General features: G+C 41.3%; 2 protein-coding genes across 2 annotated transcripts in view; both read left to right on the top strand.

Annotated features, from left to right (window-relative positions):
• Window positions 1-429: 429 nt before the first annotated feature.
• LOC115130279 (proteasome activator complex subunit 2-like) lies at window positions 430-5,938 on the top strand. Its single transcript, XM_029661249.2, has 11 exons — window positions 430-557; window positions 1,887-1,919; window positions 2,054-2,116; window positions 2,320-2,406; window positions 3,868-3,916; window positions 4,119-4,216; window positions 4,466-4,534; window positions 4,659-4,726; window positions 4,852-4,906; window positions 5,021-5,107; window positions 5,491-5,938. Exons 1-11 carry the CDS (start codon window positions 510-512, stop codon window positions 5,569-5,571), a joined length of 738 nt encoding a protein of 245 aa, XP_029517109.1. The 5' UTR covers window positions 430-509; the 3' UTR covers window positions 5,572-5,938.
• Window positions 5,939-12,584: 6,646 nt separating this feature from the next.
• Window positions 12,585-16,947, top strand: part of LOC115130277 (AVL9 homolog (S. cerevisiase)) — a 36,407-nt gene continuing 32,044 nt past the window's right edge. Inside the window, exon 1 of the mRNA XM_029661246.2 lies at window positions 12,585-13,864. Within this exon, the coding sequence (XP_029517106.1) occupies window positions 13,622-13,864 (243 nt within the window). The 5' untranslated portion in view covers window positions 12,585-13,621. The remainder of the gene's footprint in view (window positions 13,865-16,947) is intronic.

Below are 16,947 nucleotides of genomic sequence, written 5' to 3'. Positions count from 1 at the left end.
ATGCAGGTATGCAGTGAAGGGTAGTCCAACAGTAAAGTGAAGACATCCATCACGGGGAAATATAAACCTTGATGTGTGCCGCCCTCTATTGGTCAATGATCATCAATGCGTTTGTGATGAAACTTTAATCAAAGCCAACTCCCATGTAAATGTAATATAATTATGCCAATGCCAACAAATGTGTTATATACACAATTGTTGTGGGTTCCCACAATTAAAATGTCCCCAGTAAATATGTTTTGTATGGGGAGTTTTGGTCTTGGTCGTCTCCAATAATGAGTTTGTGAGCAAGCAACTGTATCTGAAATGGCCATTTAATTCAATAGCAAACAAATGTGCTAAATATCAAGCGACTATATATTTTGTTGAAGAATTAATTCAGTGGGTGTGGCTTGATCAGGTGGTTTTCGAATGTAATCCTATGAAAACGAAAGTAGGCTTCTTTGAGGAAATAGATTTACAACGACGGGCCTTTTACTTGATCATATTTTCACTAAACCGTTCTGAAAATGTCGAGATCATCTGTACTGAAAATAAAAGCTGTAAACGCAGTGAAGGTAAGCACTAACTAATGCATATGTTGTTATTACGTGTTAAGCGTTAATTTAGCCGTTGTTTTGGCATCTCCACGATGTAGCTAGCTAACGTTAGCTACATTAGTTTAGCTTCGGTGCAACTATCTTGGTTGCATCGAAGCTATATGTAGCCTAAATCACGTCAATGGACCAATAAACCTTGCTAGCGTTAATTGGGCTAAATGTTTTTTCTTACATAATGTTACCATTTAACTGTGCGCGAATGGTTGCATAAGAATACCTACATATATGTTATAACTAAACTTTTTTTCTTGCGATATGGCCTGAGAAACAAATAACTTGTTACATTTTGTTCTGTTACGTTCAGCCGTTGTTAGTTGGAAAATTCCCTAGTCACTCTGCCAGACAGCCATTACTCATGCAAAAGCGAAAGCAAAACAAAACGGGTAAGAACGGTTTCATTGGTTTACTTGATTGGGCTGTCTTTTTTGCAGCGCGACTAACACCAACTGGGTTTAGGTGTGTAAACGTAGTTTACAATATATTACACAATTATGACACACTGATCCTAATGTTCTTGTGAGTTTAAGTTATTTTATAGTATGAGTTTAGTGCACCTATTTCCACATTATGCACCACATAGACAAAGGCTGCTTTCCAAACACTTAAGACACACCCTCAGACCTCAAAGTAGACACTTCTGATGACGTGTTATGACGTCTGACGAGTATACACTTCGAGGGCAAGGTAGGAAGGAATGATTTTTAAATGGACCGCCGTTGCCGGAAATTCGTCACTCGTTCATCCGAGATGATTGTGTTTTCAGCCACCGGTAGCTTGTGTGTGCATTATATGCGCTACGGTCAATTATGATTGCATGTCTACTTATTAACTATATAAGTAATGCCTAGCTGGAACTTCTGAAGAAATAATTTTTTTATTTCCAAAAGACAACCAAACAAAAACATCATTACTTTTATAAGACGTGCTTTGTATTAGTAGCACTATTTAAAAATAACTTATTTACATTTGTTTTTACTTACACTTGTATGTTGACTCTATATTGCCATTGAGGTTTTAAGTTTTGGCGGACTCTTCTTAGCAGATGTACAATCGTCGCAAATTGAATTATGGGGCGTTTCATAATTGTACACTGCAAACTCCATTAAAAAAACGAGGGCTGTGGGGCTTAGGTTGCAAACTACCCTTGCTTGGCTAATAATTTGGACCAACGACAAATATTGCTGCGGGCATTCCCCCAAGGGAATAAGGCGAGGGTATGTGGAAGAGGGTGTATTTTATGAGTTTGAAACGCAGCCACAGTATCTTCTTTTCCTCCCTTCGCCTTAGGTGGATAACTTCCGCCAGTCTCTGTATCAACAGGTTAGTATGTGTTTGCCTTATTGTGTTAACAGATGTCTGCTGGTGCAATTGCATTACCATTTGAAGTAGAAAGGGGCATGCCATTGTGGCATAATGGTGTAGTTAGTTCTTACCTATTTCTGTTTTTTTTTTAGGCAGAGGATCTGTTTTCAAACTACATCCCATTGAAGATCACCCAACTGGACAACCTGCTGAAGGTAGGCCTCATTGGTTAGTTCACATCCCATGTATCACTGTCTGTTCCCACATTGTGAAATGAACCAACCTTTTCATCCATATCTTGTCCAACCGGCTCTTCCTACTTTCCTCTCATCTATCTCTCCACTTCCCTCCCACTCCTCTTCTCCTTTATCCCTCCCGCTCTTCCTCCATCCCACTCTCCTTTCCATTTCTCTCCCAGGAGGAGGATCTCAGCATCACAGACCTGTCCACTCTCCATGCTCCTCTAGACATCCCTATACCAGACCCTCCTACTCCAGAGGATGAGGTGACTGGCTATTATGCTCTTCTAACCAAATACAAAGTCTGTTCCCAAATGGCACCCTATTTACTATTTAGTGAACTTCTTTTGACTAGGGCCCATTGGGCTACCCACAGGGCTCTGTTCAAAAGTAGCACACTATATAGGCAACTGGGGGCTATTTGGGACACATACCATATACACTGAACAAAAATATAAACGCAACACGTGTTGGTCACATAAAGATATACAATAAAGATCCCAGAAATGTTCCATGTTTATGAAAAGCTTGTCAAATTGTGCACTTTTTTAAAATATATTTTTCCCCCCATCCCTGTTAGTGAGCATTTCTCCTTTGTCAAGATAATCCATCTACCTGACATGTGTGGCATATCAAGAAGCTGATTAAACAGCACGATCATTACACAGGTGCACCTTGTGCTGGGGACAATACAAGGCCACTCTAAAATGTGCAGTTTTGTCACACAACACAATGCCACAGATGTTTCAAGTTAGTGTGCAAATTACATGTTGACTGCAGTAATGTCCACTAGAGCTGTTGCCAGAGAATATACTGTTAATTTCTCTACCATAATTCAACATTGTTTTAGAGAATTTGGCAGTATGCTCAACCGGCCTCACAACCACAGACCACGTATATGATGTTGTGTGGGGGAGGGGTTTGCTGATGTCAATGTTGTGAACAGAGTGCCCCATGGTGGGGTTATGGTATTGGTAGGCATAAGCTACGAACACAATTGCATTTTATCGATGGCAATTTGAATGCACAGAGATACTGTGACAAGGGCCTGAGGCCCATTGTCGTGCCATTCATCCATCGCCATCGCCTCATGTTTCAGCATGGTAATGCACAGCCCCATGTCGCAAGGATCTGTACACAATTCCTGGAAGCTGAAAATGTCCCAGTTCTTCCATGGCCTGCATACTCAGACATGTCACCCATTGAACCTGTTTGGGATGCTCTGGATTAGAGGTCGACCGATTATGATTTTTCTTTTTCGATTTATTGGAGGACCAAAAAAAGCCTATGCCGATTAATCGGACAATTTTTATATATATTTGTAATAATGACAATTACAACAATGCTGATTGAGAACACACATTTTTACTTAATAAATCAATAAAATCAATTTAGTCTCAAATAAATAATGGAACATGTTCAATTTGGTTTAAATGATGCAAAAACAAAGTGTTGGAGAAGAAAGTAAAAGTGCAATATGTGCTGAATACTTGTGTAAATAAGGTACCGTTTTCTATTTTTTTTTGTACATTTGCCAATATCTAAACCTGTTTTTGTTTTGTCATTATGGGGTATTGTGTGTAAACTAATGATTTGATTTAATATGTTTTAGAATAAGGCTGTAATGTAACAAAATGTGGAGAAAGTGAAGGGGTCTGAATACTTTCTGAATGCACTATATATTTCACATGGTAGGCTACAGATTGACTAATTTATTCTCCCTCCAGGAAATGGAGACTGACAAGAACGATGATGATGAGAAGAAGAAGAAGAAGGGTAAGAGACAGTGGTTCAAGTCATTGCCTTCATTCAGGAGTGGTAGTTGCCATTCCTTAGCTCAAGACCAGTTATTTTTAAAATAGGCTTCTAAAATAATTCCAAGTAGTGGGTATTTTATTATTTTCCATAAATGTATTTTATATGGATGCAGGTGGTGGCAATTTACCAGTTGGTGTTGTTTTTCCTTGGTCTCTTTCAGCTCCAAAATGTGGCTTCATCAAAGGGAATGAGAAGATTGTGAAGCTGCTTGACAGAGTCAAACCAGAGATCCTAGCACTGAGGGAGACAATCATTACAGTAAGAACTATAGAGATCCTACCACTGAGGGAGACCATTACAGTGAGAATCATACAGAGATCCTAGCACTGCGGAAGACCGCCATTACAGTAAGAATTAGACAGATGTCCTAGCACTGAGGCCATTACAGTAAGAATATGAAAAATAAAGCAACAGTGACCTCTTGTGGTCAAATGAGATGCAACTCTCTGATATAGGTTGGTGAAGGTTTAAATTTACTGTAGCAGTCATTGATGTTTATCTTCTTAGGTGTCCTGCTGGATTCAGCATCTCATCCCCAAAATAGAGGATGGGAATGACTTTGGCGTTGCAATCCAGGTAAATGGTCAACACACGTATGTTTAAGGTCAAGTGGTCGTTCATGAAAAACATTAAACTGGTACAGATGGAATTGTATTCTCCTGATGTTTCATTAAAATCGATTTCCATGTGTTACTTCCAGGAGAAAATCTTGGAAAGAATAGCTGCAGTGAAGACCAAAGTGGACGGCTTCCACACCAACATTAACAAGTATGATAGCTTTTCATACATTCAAGTAACTTAGAGCAGTTGAGGTTATCATACATTGATCCTAAATTTGACGACAACCTTTGACAAAATAGATATACATTTCACAATAACTTTTGGTCCTTCAGGTACTTTTCAGAGAGGGGTGATGCAGTGGCTAAAGCCTCCAAGTTAACTCATGTGGTGAGAATTGGCATTTGTAGACACTACCCAATTTTGTATTCAACTGACCCATTGTCTGACACATGCCCTTCTCTTACTCATCCCCATATTTCTTCTCCTTCTTCCTGTTATCAGATGGACTACCGCTCTCTGGTCCATGAGAAGGATGAGGCTGTTTACTCTGACATCAGAGTCATCCTTCTGGACATCCGTGGCTTCTATGTGAGTGACCCTGTTCCCTATATAGTGCCCCTTATGGGGTGTACTAAATAGGGAATAGGGTCTCATTTGGGACAGCGCCAAGATGCTACTACCACATACACGACTATAGTAGTGTATATACTGCTACTACTAACACTAGTCTGTCTATTATTATTAATAACATCATTAATCTATAAGAGGAATGGGTCAAAGGGATTAATTAATGTTTGTCGGATGTTTTTAGACCTCTAAAGTGAACTAATGTCAAGATGAAACTACGTCCCACAACTTGGTTTGTTTTAGGTCCAGCTATGAACCTCCAACCCCAAAGATAAGCTCCAGTGTACTGTAAAAGATGCAAGAGCACTTACTTCAATGTTTCTATCTGTGTTTGTGTGCTACAGGCGGAACTGTATGACATCATCAGCAAGAACCTGGAAAAAGTCACTAATCCGAAAGGAGAAGAAAAGCCCTCAATGTACTGAGATATGCATGAAGGGGAGGAATGAAAGAATAGTCAGGCTCAACAATGTGACATTTTCAGGGGTATACTAAGAGATGGATTATAAGGATTGTTGGGACTGGCCAGCCAGGCTATTAGACCACAGTTTGAAATAACCCGGGTGATATTGTTCTATGCCATGTGATATTTGAAATGAGAGAATTTAGCTAGCGGCCTAGTTTGGCACATTTTCTACTAGCCTCAGGCTAGCAGACTTGTTTAATTTCCATCCTTTGGTGTCCTACTATACCAATCAGTCCTGTTTGTACATCTGCAACAAAGCTGCTTGGCTTTGTCCAGATTTTTCAGTTTCTTTTATTAATGCTAATAAACGCATCTTTAATGTTTAACACTGAACCTAGAGACTCATTTTGAAAACTTCCAGTGGACTTCTAGGGAAGACGCACCATAATGAATGTCGTCCCCGCAGTTGAACTGTGGCGATTTTTAACAAGTAAAATAATTGGGAAATTAACAGAAAATGACGGCCGACGTTCTGTGGTCAAGGTGAGAGGACACCCGCCCGCTGGGCATGGCTGACATTCGTGTTGGTCTGTCTTGTCCTTTTAGAAGCTACAAATGAACACACTGGGGGTTGTTTATTTCCAATGACACTTATTCTGTTATTTATTTATAAGAAAAAATGTGTAGTTCCACTACATGGTAGAAATGGTTTACATGTCAAAGGTCAAACCACCTGTTGCGCTGTACACACATTATCAAGGCTTCATTAGGGAAAACACTTGTTACAAAAATCTTCTCAAAACTGAAAGAACCCAAAATATAACATTATCACAAACTGGCTAAAGTAAGTACTGATGGGAAGGCAAGTATACATCCACAAGAACATAAAATGTTTCAGATAAAAACTCTGCTTCTTTTTTCATACTTCAGGCCCTTCGCCTCCAGGTATGAGCTAGAACAGAAGAAGTAGTGACAATATATCATGCAGCAAGTGTTTGATAAGTTCAGCTTGAAATACCACTACCTGCGCCATGGCATTTCAAGAGGGCAGTCACGTGTGTTTGCAAAGACAAGATTGAATACCGGTGTTTGGGCTCGTGAAGCATAACTGTATTTAATTGAAAAACATGTTGAAACAATTATTTCACCTTAAATTCCTATTACTAACAAATTAACTTCCAATAGTATTTTTTTTCAACTTGATGTTAATTTTGAAATCAACAGCGCTCTCTACCAGGTGGTTGAGAAGGCAGTCATACCAGCAATGCCATACTCAAATGGCAATTTGCATAGCATTTTTAGTAATTTCAACAATATTACAAAAATGACAATAGGTCTGCTTTTATAGGTAAGTATTAGCTAAGCATTGTATATTAAGGTCACATTATGGTAATTGTGTATGTCGAAACATGAATATTCAATTACATAGAAATTAATGCATTTTCAGGTGGTGTTTTGTGGAATGTCCCTCAAAATAGTTGATTTCAAATGAGCCAGGGTTCTTCCACATCTTCAGACTACATTTTGAGATACTTAACAATGTGCAGTTCTTCTTATTACTGTAGTAGTTGTTTTATAGGTCGACCTTAAATGTGAATATTGATTAATTTACCTTATTGGCCATGAAATGTGCTTTTATGAATTGATGTTGCCTAATATAGTTTTGTCAACAATTTATATTTGAACCAAAATAGGTATTTAAATTTTTTTTTTAAATGTATGTACCCTATTCTTAGTCCACCATACTTTTACTGACATAAAATGTAAAAAACCTAAAAATAGCAGTTAAACGATTTATTTTCATATTCCTACTCTTCAAGGTCTCTACTAACGGGAATGGTGCAATATTAATCCCTCACCAACTGAATTCCTGCCTTTTATCCCATATCTTTAGTGACTGAGTTTTCTTATAGCCCTCTAAGTGGGCAAAGTTAGAGTGCCACAACACTGAACCGCAGGAACCCAAAAATATACAAAATAATGTAAAGTGGTGCTGGGGGAGTTGACCAATTAAGTTAAAGTGTAGGTTGTTTTCATATCCACTTATAAATCCATTGTCAAAACATGCTCTACCAGCCGGCTGAGAATAGGCTTAAAGGGTTATTAAGCAAGCAGCATGACCTCATTACACCTACCATGGTGATGTTGTAGGATCTGGTCCAGTTTAGTTATCCTTCTTCCCTCCGGTGTGATTTCACTAAAATACACAGTCATTAAGGAGAAGGATAAAACATGTCCAGAATCATCAGATCTGAAAGGATTTAATGGGCGAAAGTACTTACAATTCTGTCACGTCCTCCAAAACCATGTCTGAAGAGGTGGGTGAAGGATCAACTGTATATTTACTGACAATATACACTGAACAGAAATATAAACGCAGCATGTAAATCGTTCGTCCCATGGTACATGGGCTGAAAAAAGTGATATGAGAAATTATCTATATGCACACAAAGCTTATTTCTCAAAAATGTTGTGCACAAATGTGTTTACATCCCTGTTATTGAGCATTTCTCCTTTGCCAAGATAATCCATCCACCTGACAGGTGTGACATATCAAGAAGCTGACAGCATGATCGGTACACAGGTGCACCTTGTGCTGGGGACAATAAAAGGTCACTAAAATGTGCAGTTTTGTCACACAACACCATGCCACAGCTAACTGCAGGAATGTCCACCAGAGCTGTTTGCAAGATAATTTAATGTTAATTTCTCTAACATAAGCTGCCTCCAACATTGTTTTAGAGAATTTGGCAGTACGCCCAACCAACCTCACATCCACAGATGGCGTTGTGTGGGTGAGCGGTTTTCTGATGTCAACGTTGTGAACAGAGTGCCCCATGGTGGGGTTATGGTATGAGCAGGCATAAGCTACGGACAACGAACACAATTGCGTTTTATCAATGGCAATTTGAATACACAAAAATACTGTGACGAGATCCTAAGGCCCATATTTTATGCATCTGTTAGTGACATATACCATATATGTATTCCCAGTCATGTTTAATCCATAGATTAGGGCCTAATTAATTTATTTCAATTGACTGATTTCCTCATATGAACTGTAACTCAGTAAAATCAATTAAATGATTGCATGTTGCATTTATATTTTTGTATAGCATAAATGACTACAGTAACAATGTTTGAATTGAATAGATTGCAAAACTACTGCTAAAGTGCAAAACCTTCATTAAAATGAACGACAAATAATGAGACGTTATGTAGGACATTTCCAGAAAGGATACTGACAAAATCATCGAAACCCAATAGGGTGCCGACAATTTCTTTGTCGTTTTTCATAACTATATGGATTCGGGAACCTATACATTTGTCCACGAGCTCTGGAAGAGAACACAAAGAGGAGATGTTGAAATCACATGATTACTTGCATGACCTATATCTATCCTACCCTGCCTTTCTAAGGTCTTCGAAAGCCAAATCAACAGATTACCGACCATTTCGAATCCCACTGTGCCTTCTCCGCTATGCAATCTGGTTTCAGAGCTGGTCATGAGTGCACCTCAGCCACGCTCAAGGTCCTAAACGATATCATAACCGCCATCGATAAGATACATTACTGTGCAGCCGTCTTCATCGACCTGGCCAAGGCTTTCGGCTCATGTGGTTCTCCACATTCTTATTGGCAGACTCAACAGCCTTGGTTTCTCAAATTACTTCCTCGCCTGGTTCACCAACTACTTCTCTGATAGAGTTCAGTGTGTCAAATCAAAGGGCCTGTTGTCCGGACCTCTGGCAGTCTCTATGGGGGTGCCACAGGGTTCAATTCTCGGGCTAACTCTCTTCTCTGTATACATCAAAGATGTCGCTCTTGCTGCTGGTGATTCTCTGATCCACCTCTACACAGACGACACCATTCTGTAAACTTCTGGCCCTTCTTTGGACACTGTGTTAACTAACTTCCAGCTTCAATGCCATTACAACTCTCCTTCCGTGGCCTCCAACTGCTCTTGAATGCAAGTAAAACTAAATGCATGCTCTTCAACCGATCATTGCCCGCACCTGCCTGCCCGTCCAGCATCACTACTCTAGATGTTTTTTCTATTGTGTTATTGACTGTACATTTGTTTATGTGTAACTCTGTGTTGTTGTTTTTATCGCACTGCTTTGTTTTATCTTGGCCAGGTCGCAGTTGTAAATTAAAACTTGTTCTCAACTGGCCTACCTGGTTAAATAAAGGTTAAATAAAAAAAATAAAAGGGGATTTATGGTAGCCTGGACCGACGCTACGTGATTTAATATTCCGCCAATTTAAAAAAAAGAGGGAAATATGCCTACCGTCTTAATGAAACATAATTTTTCACCACCATTTTCGGATTTTCTGACAATTTACGAATGTTGCATACCAAGTTCAGCCAATTCAGTTGCAGTCTTTTGTTTACCCCTTGCGGTATTCAACATCGGGAAGTAGCATTAGTCACTCTAGCACAGTGGTGGAAAATTGTGTTTTATTAAGACAGTAAGCATATCTTTCAGTTTTGTTTGGTCTTTAAATCAAGTTAAAAGAGGGAACCGACACCTTTGCAGCCTGAATGGGGGGTGATTTATGTACGAACCGGTCGGCAGTGCAGATTCATGTATGACGTCATGTTGCAAATGATGTATGGAATAATAGCGCCATCTAGCGATTTTTAAGATGAACTTGTCAACCCCAGGTAGCCTAGTGGTTAGAGCATTGGGCCAGTAACCGAAAGGTTGCTAGATTGAATCCCTGAGCTGACAAGTTAAAAACCTATTGTTCTGCTCCTGAACAAGGCAGTTAACCCACTGTTCCTAGGCCGTCATTGTAAATAAGAATTTATTCTTAACTGACTTGCCTAGTTAAACAAAGGTAACAACAATTAATCTTCTCCTTTCCCCCTTCTGACGACCAGGTGGCGAATCGCATCTCTGCATGTCTGGCAGACATATCAGTGTGGATGACGGATCATCACCTCAAGCTGAACCTCGGCAAGACGGAGCTGCTCTTCCTCCCGGGGAAGGACTGCCCGTTCCATGATCTCGCCATCACGGTTGACAACTCCATTGTGTCCTCGTCCCAGAGCGCTAAGAACCTTGGCGTGATCCTGGACAACACCCTGTCGTTCTCAAATAACATCAAGGCGGTGGCCCGTTCCTGTAGGTTCATGCTCTACAACATCCGCAGAGTACGACCCTGCCTCACACAGGAAGCGGCGCAGGTCCTAATCCAGGCACTTGTCATCTCCCGTCTGGATTACTGCAACTCGCTGTTGGCTGGGCTCCCTGCCTGTGCCATTAAACCCCTACAACTCATCCAGAACGCCGCAGCCCGTCTGGTGTTCAACCTTCCCAAGTTCTCTCACGTCACCCCGCTCCTCCGCTCTCTCCACTGGCTTCCAGTTGAAGCTCGCATCCGCTACAAGACCATGGTGCTTGCCTACGGAGCTGTGAGGGGAACGGCACCTCACTACCTCCAGGCTCTGATCAGGCCCTACACCCAAACAAGGGCACTGCGTTCATCCACCTCTGGCCTGCTTGCCTCCCTACCACTGAGGAAGTACAGTTCCCGCTCAGCCCAGTCAAAACTGTTCGCTGCTCTGGCCCCCCAATGGTGGAACAAACTCCCTCACGACGCCAGGACAGCGGAGTCAATCACCACCTTCCGGAGACACCTGAAACCCCACCTCTTTAAGGAATACCTAGGATAGGATAAAGTAATCCTTCTCCCCTCCCCCCCCTTAAAAGACCTAGATGCACTATTGTAAAGTGGCTGTTCCACTGGATGTCATAAGGTGAAAGCACCAATTTGTAAGTCGCTCTGGATAAGAGCGTCTGCTAAATGACTTAAATGTAAATGTAAATGTAACAAAAAAAAAAAGTTTTTGCTTTATTTGGCAGTTAAAGGTGCACTATGCAGAAATTGCTCCATTTCCTGGTTGCTAAAATTCAAATAGTTCACCTAATTTCAGTTTGTGACAAAACAAGCAAGCATGGTGTAGAGAATTATTGTACCATCGTCAAATATCTTTTCCATAACCAACATTTTTATTTTCATCTGTTTGAAGCTGGTGTACACAACCAAAAGACACAATAACGAACAGGAAGCATAGAAATAACACAGAGACCAGATCTACGGCTTCTTAGACTTGCTTTCAATGAGGATGACAGATCTATAACCCATTTCTATGTGAATTTAGTAGGGTCACCCAAAAAGTTACATATTGCAGCATTAATATAGTCCTTTTTTATTTAATCTCTTGAGATGGGTGAACTTGTTTGTGAAGTTGAACATATGCTCTTTATGACAATGTTAAGAGGTGAAATCTTTTTCATATTTTTAAAAACCAAATTACGCTTCTCAAAAGGCACTGAATTGATGGAACGACCATGCTTACCACAGAACAAAAATCGTTACATCTAACATGTAGAAATTGTGATAACATTTTTTAACATTGAGGCAAACAAAATATGTGCAGCATGTGTCCTTCTGAACAGTTTTAACGTTGGCTTGAAGTTTCTATATGATCAAATAGTTATTGAAATTTTAATAGTTTGATCATGCACTTCGTTGATGGTCCCTAACTTGTTGCGTTGACCATGCGCTAGGCTGCCTACACCGTTGCTGTGCGATTATTAAACTTGGGTCGGAATCGGGGAAAATTCAAACCTGTGAAATGTTGTACACATTTTTTTCTTTCATAAAGACCCTGAGGTCTGTAGCTCAAATCGTTAACGAGCTATTGGTGTTTGAACGTCGAATCTCAAACCAACTTCACCAGTGCTATACCTTAGCAATACTGCTAACATGACTCCTGCATGTCATATCTGTCAAAAGTGTAACTGTCGCAACACGACTTCAAGCGTTAGCAACGTACTTGGTATCTGTAAAGCTAGCTGGACATTAAAATGATTAACAAAATCAAACAAACCAAGTGGGAGCAACTGTGATGGATTTGTAGCTGGGGTGGCCGCCACGTTTAGTTTGAAAAAGACTGAAGTAATCGATTGAAAAATGGACGATAGGAATCATCAGACTACAACAGTCGAACACAGACGGTGGTACCCGTCGTTTGGTGCGACGCAGTCTCGGTCGTGTCCTGCTGAGTCTTCATCAGACAAAAGTCCAGTGACCATGTTGCAGCAGTGTGTAGGAGGGATATTTCCAAATGTGAGAAGTGCGTAGAAGGGCATAAGACAAAGGAATGTCTAGTATCGGTGGACAAAATGTGTGTTAACTGTAGGGGTGCCCATGGTGCTCGAGATCAGAAGTGTCCGGTGAGAGAAAGGCAGGTTGAGGTTGCCAGGATCAAAGTGGTACAGAAGTTGTCATATGCTGAGGTAGTGAAGAGTGTAGTAGAGGAAGATTGGTCCAGGGCGAGGGATCCTAACTATCCCTGTGAGTAGGCCAAGGCCAAAAGAGAGTGATAGGAATAATATGTGCTTCAGTAAGGTTGGTTTCTTTAGCGTTCATAGCCATGGTTATCAACTGTACTGTAGAAATTGAACGTAAATCACAGAACATAAATGTTGTGGTAGCAGCTGCAGAGAAGTACTTGGGTGTACGAGATGTTACTGCAGAAGAGTTACGTGTGTTTAATTAGTGCCCTGTCCTCACAGGCTGCCATCCTGGTGTAGGATCAGATAGGGCCAAGTAGTGGAAGGTCGTAATGGGTGTAGGTTTCTTCCCTTTCCCCCGTCCCTTTTCTTAACCTTTTTGTTTCACAGTGTAATGCATGTACACTCCAGAACAGTAGGCGGAAACACAGGGCTAGATAAGAGAAATAGATTAGTACGGAGGCCGACCGACCTTGAACTCCACTACAGTAGGTGGCGGTGTATGCACCTTTCAGTCGGTTGCGATCCGCAAATACAGATCTAAAGAAGAATTGCACTCATTTCTATTTTTACACCAGCGCTACGCTATTTTTGTGTTATGATCAATTAATATTTAAAGGAAATAATCATTTAACAGAAACAGAACAGAAAAAAAGTTACCGTGATGCATTCCGTGGGCCAAATCATGTAAAAGACTGGTGATATCAATACCCAAGCGGTGGCGCTACATTTGAGTGACGTCATGCTACTACTGCAACATGACTGGAACAGACGAAGAGGAAGAGACAATCCATTGCGTTGATTGCGTGACTGCGGACGTTGATTCGAGGAGCAGAAGCAGCACCGCTCGTTCCAACCCTGTTTACATTGATATCTCAGGTGAAAAACAACACATAACTGCCCAAATATCTGCGGCCATGGAGTCGCATGGCAAAGAGGAACTCAAGGGACCCGTGTTGCATATCGTGGTGGTCGGATTTCACCACAAGAAAGGCTGTCAGGTACGTCAAGCTCGGGTGGCATGCTAACTAGCTCCCCGTGCCAGTTTTTTTTTTTTTAGTAGCAGAGAATGCACTGGAGAGCTGCTCCTACCAGGCTACACAACACGTCGAGCATTGGGTAATGCCTGAGTGAGGGTGCGAGTCAAATGGGCATTTGACTGATGAGCAACAAATACCCACCCAGGGACCGTTCCTGCTTGGAAGGAAGTCATTGATCACTTGTTGCTTATGGAAGAGCACTTATGGGGTAGACCAGGAGGGTATTCCAAACACAGCATCTTCTTTACATTAGCTAACACAGTTGTAAACAATCAGAGACCACCTTGTTGGATTCCCTAGAATTCATGGTAGTGCATGGTGAAGTCCTGCTATGTTGTGATGAAGCCTAACTATCTAGATTTATATGGGCCCGGAGGCACACTGATAACAGGCTTATTCATGGAAGAGATTGTATGATGCCTGTGCACCATTTATCAACTGCAATCAATGCCAAGTACTGAAACTGTGCATTAATTTGCACTTTTAACTGACATGAGATTTCATCTGAGATCTTGTCTCTCCGTGGCTCATTAACTCACTCTTAGCCAGAGCTTTGTATTTCTTCCTGCCAATGTTTGCACTAATTGCCTATACTGCCTCAGTTCTGTGACTGTGTTAAATAACCTATTATTGACAAATCCAAAGAGATATCCACAGTCACAGCCTGCAATGTTGTTGTCACTGTGATTTTGTTTTTTAGGGATTAGGATACAGTTTAGAGAGTCACTGACAAGTGAAGGAGAGCTTGACAGACACGCTGCATATAATGTTCACAACAAGGCCTAAGGGCAGTGTTTACACCTGGTTAGTAACCTAGTGAAAGTGTGTGTGTGTGAAATTAACAGGGACAAGAAGATTATTGCAATGAACTTGAGTTATTATCTACAGAGCTTCTGAAGAGGAGGGGCTATCCCTCCAGAGGTACACAAATAGGCCAGCAGTCTCCCATAAAGAACGGATGGGGAGATTTACTGCACATGTTTTCAACCAACACAATTAGCCCACAGGCCTTGCTGTATGTGTGTGAGTTATGCTCATTAGCTCCTGCTCAATAAAGTAGCCCAGCCTACTGCACGCACATAAGTCTTTATAAAAAAATAACAGAAAGTCCTAGGCTCCGACTTGTTTTGCATTGCAGCCACAGACTGGACAAAATATTCTTCTTCAATTTATATTAGGCTCTGTCAGTTTCTGTTCCGTTAATGCCATGTCTTAGTACCCTACCTTTCATGCACCACAGAGCCAACAGCCTGCTGCAAGAAGTTCATCAAGACAACAACGACCACTTTGTGTTCTGTTTCTTTGTTACTGGCTGCTCTCCACCTTACTGCCTGCCCCTTTGTCCTGAAGTAAGTCTGCCTGTTTCAGAGCTCTCGGAGACCCAGCTGCTGCTCATTCTGACAGACGGATAAAAGGGTGTGTGTGTGTGTGTGTGTTACAAACAGGCCCAAACCCACCCCCTTCCCCTTGTGATCACTACCACCAAACCGGTTAAAGACAGACCAGACAGAGGATTTTCTTTGTCAGGTGATCGCCTAGGTGTTCACTCGAGGGGTAGGCTGCATCTCAAATGACACTCTGTTCCCTTTTATAGTGCATTACTTTTGACCAGAGTCCTAAGGGTGCCTTGTCAAATGTAGTGCACTATATAGGGAATGTGGTGGAATTTGGGACACAGACATGGAGGTGGAGTGGTATTGTCTGTTACCTGATAGGAGACCTACTGGGTTAGACTGGGTATCACTAGATTAGGTTCTTGTCTTTCTGGCAGGGGGCCTCGCTGACTTTGTCTCTCTCTTGCTCTTTCTCTCTGTCTATCAATTCATTTCAAAGAGGCTTTATTGGCATGAGAACATATGTTTACATTGCCAAAGAAAGTTAAATAAACAAAAGTGAGAAGGAACAAAATCATCTCTCTCTCTCTATGGGACCTGGGTAAAAGTAGTGCACTATATACAGTATAGGTGCCATTTGGGATGCATCCTTGGTGTGGGGTATCTTAGAGCCTCACTCCCCCTCCCCTCAGAACTGCAGTTAGGGAGAGAGAGAGACCTCTCTGTGGGGGTAGTTGTGTGGGTCCTACACCTCATCTGTTCTTTCGTGGCACTAGAGAGCCTAGATGACACCTGTCTGTCACGTGAGTGGCTCTGTCAATAGAGGGATCAATGATTGGTGTAGGGACTGGGGAGGGGACATGGATATGGTGCTAAGGAGAGTGAGAGCTCTCTGGTTTCTATTGCTCCGTGGTCAAAAGTAGTGCACTACATAGAGAATAGGGTGCCGTTTGGGGCTTACACCCAGTTATTTTATTGCCTTTTTCTTAACTGCAAAAATATAGCCCTACACAATTGCAACATCATCCTGGACTTTTGATTTGCACAGCAACAATGGCATAATTCCTTAGCAAATGTAGCCAGTATAAATGAGCAATTGCATAATAATTGCACATTACATATTATTGTACTATTTGCCAAGGTTGTGGTTATTTGGCCTGACCAAAATAGTAAACACAGCCAACAAAGTAATTTAGTCGACCACCGGCACATTTGAGCAGTCTGTTCAACAAGGCAACCAAAAAGAAGGAACTGGCCATTGTTGGCGACCCCTCCCCCCTCTTCACCCTCAGTTGGAGAGGCTTCCCACTGGCCGGCGGTTCAGAATGCCCATCGCCAAGAAAAACATGTTCAAACATTCCGTCATTCATTGTGCTGTTGGATGATTAAATGCAAAGTAAGTTGTATCAGTATATGTACCGATCTACCCAGTGCAGTTGGGACAGCGGTCAGTTGTGAGTGAATGTGTTAATGTCCTCTATGTTGGTAGTGGATGTAACATGATGGACTGACTGGTTTAAATGTGTCTGATGTGAGAATGTATGTGATCATTTTTAATGGAAGGTGATGCCAAAGAAACATTTCCATTCTGGATGGGCAATAAAGTTTTATTCTATTTCCACCACAAAGCTACAGGCGTCTTGTTGAACAAGTTGATGAACAGCTGATAACAAACAGGACCTTGAACATGTTCCGCACAATATCTAGAGG

The sequence above is a fragment of the Oncorhynchus nerka genome, linkage group LG6, assembly GCF_034236695.1.
Source record: "Oncorhynchus nerka isolate Pitt River linkage group LG6, Oner_Uvic_2.0, whole genome shotgun sequence".
In the NCBI taxonomy this organism is placed as follows: domain Eukaryota; kingdom Metazoa; phylum Chordata; class Actinopteri; order Salmoniformes; family Salmonidae; genus Oncorhynchus; species Oncorhynchus nerka.
Note: the sequence above shows the minus strand (reverse complement) of the source record. Positions and strands in the feature narration are given on the sequence as shown.